The 3,232-nt window shown below is 43.3% G+C and overlaps 1 protein-coding gene across 1 annotated transcript; it reads left to right on the top strand.

Annotated features, from left to right (window-relative positions):
* The first annotated feature begins 1,954 nt into the window (after positions 1–1,954).
* Positions 1,955–2,896, top strand: LOC109390001 (olfactory receptor 9I1-like). The gene has a single exon (XM_019655974.1). The coding sequence runs from the start codon at positions 1,955–1,957 to the stop codon at positions 2,894–2,896; it is 942 nt and encodes a 313-aa protein (XP_019511519.1).
* The last annotated feature ends 336 nt before the right edge of the window (positions 2,897–3,232 follow it).

Below are 3,232 nucleotides of genomic sequence, written 5' to 3'. Positions count from 1 at the left end.
GGCGGGGCAGGCCCCCAATGCACCATGGGTTGTGGTCAGTGGGCCTCACCAAGTCAGAGCAGCATGCACTCTGGCACCAGCAACCAGCCCCCATTTTCATTTTTTTGCATGTGTCAGCCCAATTTTCCCAGCGAGTTGCTATGATTTTCAAAGGGGAGACTTGGGTCTGTAGAATGGGCAATTCTCTTTCTCTAAGAGGATAGTATGTTATGGCATAAAGAATACAGAAGTTGGAGTCAGAATTTTCCAGATTCCAGTTTTGATTCCATTTCTTCCTAAGTGTGTGGCAAATGGTCAATTTCCTTAACCTCTGTGAACCCCACTTTGGTGATCCTTAAAATAGTCAAGCCTATACCCAACTTGGAGGGCTGCTGGAAGGGTTAGAGCTAATACATGAGGTAGGTCTGGCATGCATGTGGCATAAACCCAGTGTGGCTGTATCTGTAACCTAATGATCTGCCACCTAACCTCTGGTCATATGCATTCAACAATCTTGTCCCTAAATCAGAAGGAACCCTGGGATCTTGTCATGAAATAGACAGAAAATAGCTATGACAATTACTCATGATTTTAAAGTAGGAAGGATCTGATTATCTAAAGAACTGCAGGGAGATTTCTTTGATTCCATAAATCATAAAGAAACAATAAAATGTAGGGAAGCAGCAAAACAAATTCATAGCAAAAAGCACATAATTTTCCATCAAGGTATTAATATACAGAAGTCAAATCTTCCACTTATTGGACAGGATGACCTAGGACAAATTCACCTCCCAGAAATTAAAATTTCTCAGTGGGGAACAGCAGGAGAAGGAGAAGGAGAAAGAAGAAAAAGAAAAGAAAAACTGCTTGAAGGTCATCCAGACCATGCTGCTGGAGTTGGGTGGAGGGAACAGCCCAAGGAGGCCGTGTTTTATATGATACACATATGTCAGTGACTCCCTCCCACAAGTGACCCTGATTAGAGTTGGAAGAAGCCCCCAACCCAAGATTTAAGCAGTACATATTAAAATGGAAAGAGTTTTAGGTATCTTTTTATTAATGAGATACAATTGCCAATAATATTGTGTAAGTTTAAGGTGGACAAAATGTTGGTTCGATACGTTTATATATTACAACATGATTACCACCATAGCATAAGCTAACACTTTTATCATGTCCCATAATTATCATGTCTTCTTTGTGGTGAGAACAATTAAGAACTAGTCTTCTCTTAGTAACTTTGAAGTTTATAATATAGTATTGTTGTTTATAATCACTACACTGTGCATTCGATTAAAGAACTTACATCTGCTATTTGTAAGTTTGTACCTTCAAACAACATATTTTAGTATAATGTGACTAATCCAATTTTGACCTCATAAAGAATAATTATGTAACTAGGAAAATATATCAATAGGTAATATGAAGAAATTTTCAACATAAAGAGCAGATTCACTATCTTCCAACTTCTAAAGGTTTTCATGACAAGGGATTAACTCTGAGTGTCTGGAAGGGGTAAAACTAAGCCAATGTGTGGAAGATAGAGAGTCCAGGTTCAAAAAAAGAATTAGCAGGTAGAGCTGACCACAGACGGAGACTCACACAACAAGCGGATGACCGCCTGGAGAGTATGCAGTAGAGGAGACTCCAGCATCCGGTGGGGATCAGAACAGATGCTGATTAGACTCTTTCCAAATCTTAGAGTCTATGTGTCTCTTTTCTTCACAGAAACTTCCAAATATAAACCAGAATTCATCTGAATCAGAAACACCAACTCATGGCTCAGCTCCAAAAACTATAGGAGAAAAACATAGGTGCCCAAGAAGAATCAGCCAGGTACAGGATTCCTCAAAAACAAACTCTGTAATTTGGTCCAGAAATATAAGCCTAACTGCTCCCAGAGAGAGAAAGCAGCTGTCCTTCAATTCTGGGACTTATTTTTGTTTCATTCTCATCAAAAGTCCACACTGAATCCATGGCCAGGATTAATCTCACCACAGTGACTGAGTTTATTCTCATGGGATTTACTGACTCCCCCAGGCTGGAGATGCTCCTCTTTCTGGTGTTTCTGAATTTCTACCTAGTCACCCTTCTGGGGAATGTGGGGATGATCATTCTGATCCAACTGGATGTCCAACTCCACACACCAATGTATTTCTTCCTGAGCCACCTCTCCCTACTAGATGCCTGCTACACCTCAGTCATCACCCCTCAGATCCTGGCCACACTGACCGCAGGCCAGATGGTCATCTCCTTTGGCCAATGTGCTGCCCAGTTCTTCTTCTTCACCATCTGTGCAGGTACAGAGTGTTTCCTGCTGGCAGTGATGGCCTACGACCGCTACGTTGCTATTAGCAACCCACTGCTCTACACTGTGGCCATGAATCCCAGAATCTGCTGGAGGCTAGTGGTGGGAGCCTATGTCTGTGGGGTGTCAGGGGCCATCCTGCGTACCACATGCACCTTCACCCTCTCCTTCTGTGACAAGAATCAGATCAACTTCTTCTTCTGTGACCTCCCGCCCCTGCTGAAGCTTGCCTGCAGTGACACAACAAACACTGAGACTGTCATTTTCTTCTTTGGCAATGTGCTTTTGGCCAATGCCTTAGTCATCTTGATTTCCTACGTGCTCATCATCAAGGCTATTTTGAGGGTGAAGTCTTCAGGTGGCAGGACCAAGACTTTCTCCACATGTGCCTCCCACCTCACTGCTGTAGCCCTTTACTTTGGCACCCTTGTCTTCATGTATCTGCGGAGTGGCTCAGGCAAATCCCCAGAGGAAGACAAGGTCGTGTCTGTCTTCTACACAGTGGTCATCCCCATGCTGAACCCTCTGATCTACAGCCTGAGAAACAAGGATGTGAAAGCGGCCTTCAAAAAGGTCACTGGTAGAATCCAGGTGTCCCAGAAAACATAGATGTGAGTGAGAAGGCCTCTCCTTTTGGTCCATTTTTCTTCCCAGATCAATATAATGTAACAGACACCAGCACTATCTGCAACCTGTGCCCATGACCAGAGGGAAGGTAGACAGGTGCCACCAGGCACACAAGGAAAACTGCAAAGGCAGTAAAATTTGTTTCCAGGAATGCTGTGGTACTTGCTTCTTCTCCCCCTCCCCCACCTCCCATCCATTCCAAGACCTCAGAAGTCTCATGCTACACTATGACATCATAACAGAATCAGACGTACCTTCAGTTTATTTCATCCTACCCCATTACTCTTTGTAACCATACTTGGGCGTCCCATTTTTTTC

This window comes from Hipposideros armiger, unplaced genomic scaffold (assembly GCF_001890085.2).
Source record: "Hipposideros armiger isolate ML-2016 unplaced genomic scaffold, ASM189008v1 scaffold_253, whole genome shotgun sequence".
NCBI lineage: Eukaryota > Metazoa > Chordata > Mammalia > Chiroptera > Hipposideridae > Hipposideros > Hipposideros armiger.
Note: the sequence above shows the minus strand (reverse complement) of the source record. Positions and strands in the feature narration are given on the sequence as shown.

Coding starts and splice junctions, on each gene's coding strand:
- LOC109390001 (XM_019655974.1), top strand. CDS start 1,955: ATGGCCAGGATTAATCTCACCACAGTGACTGAGTTTATTCTCATGGGA.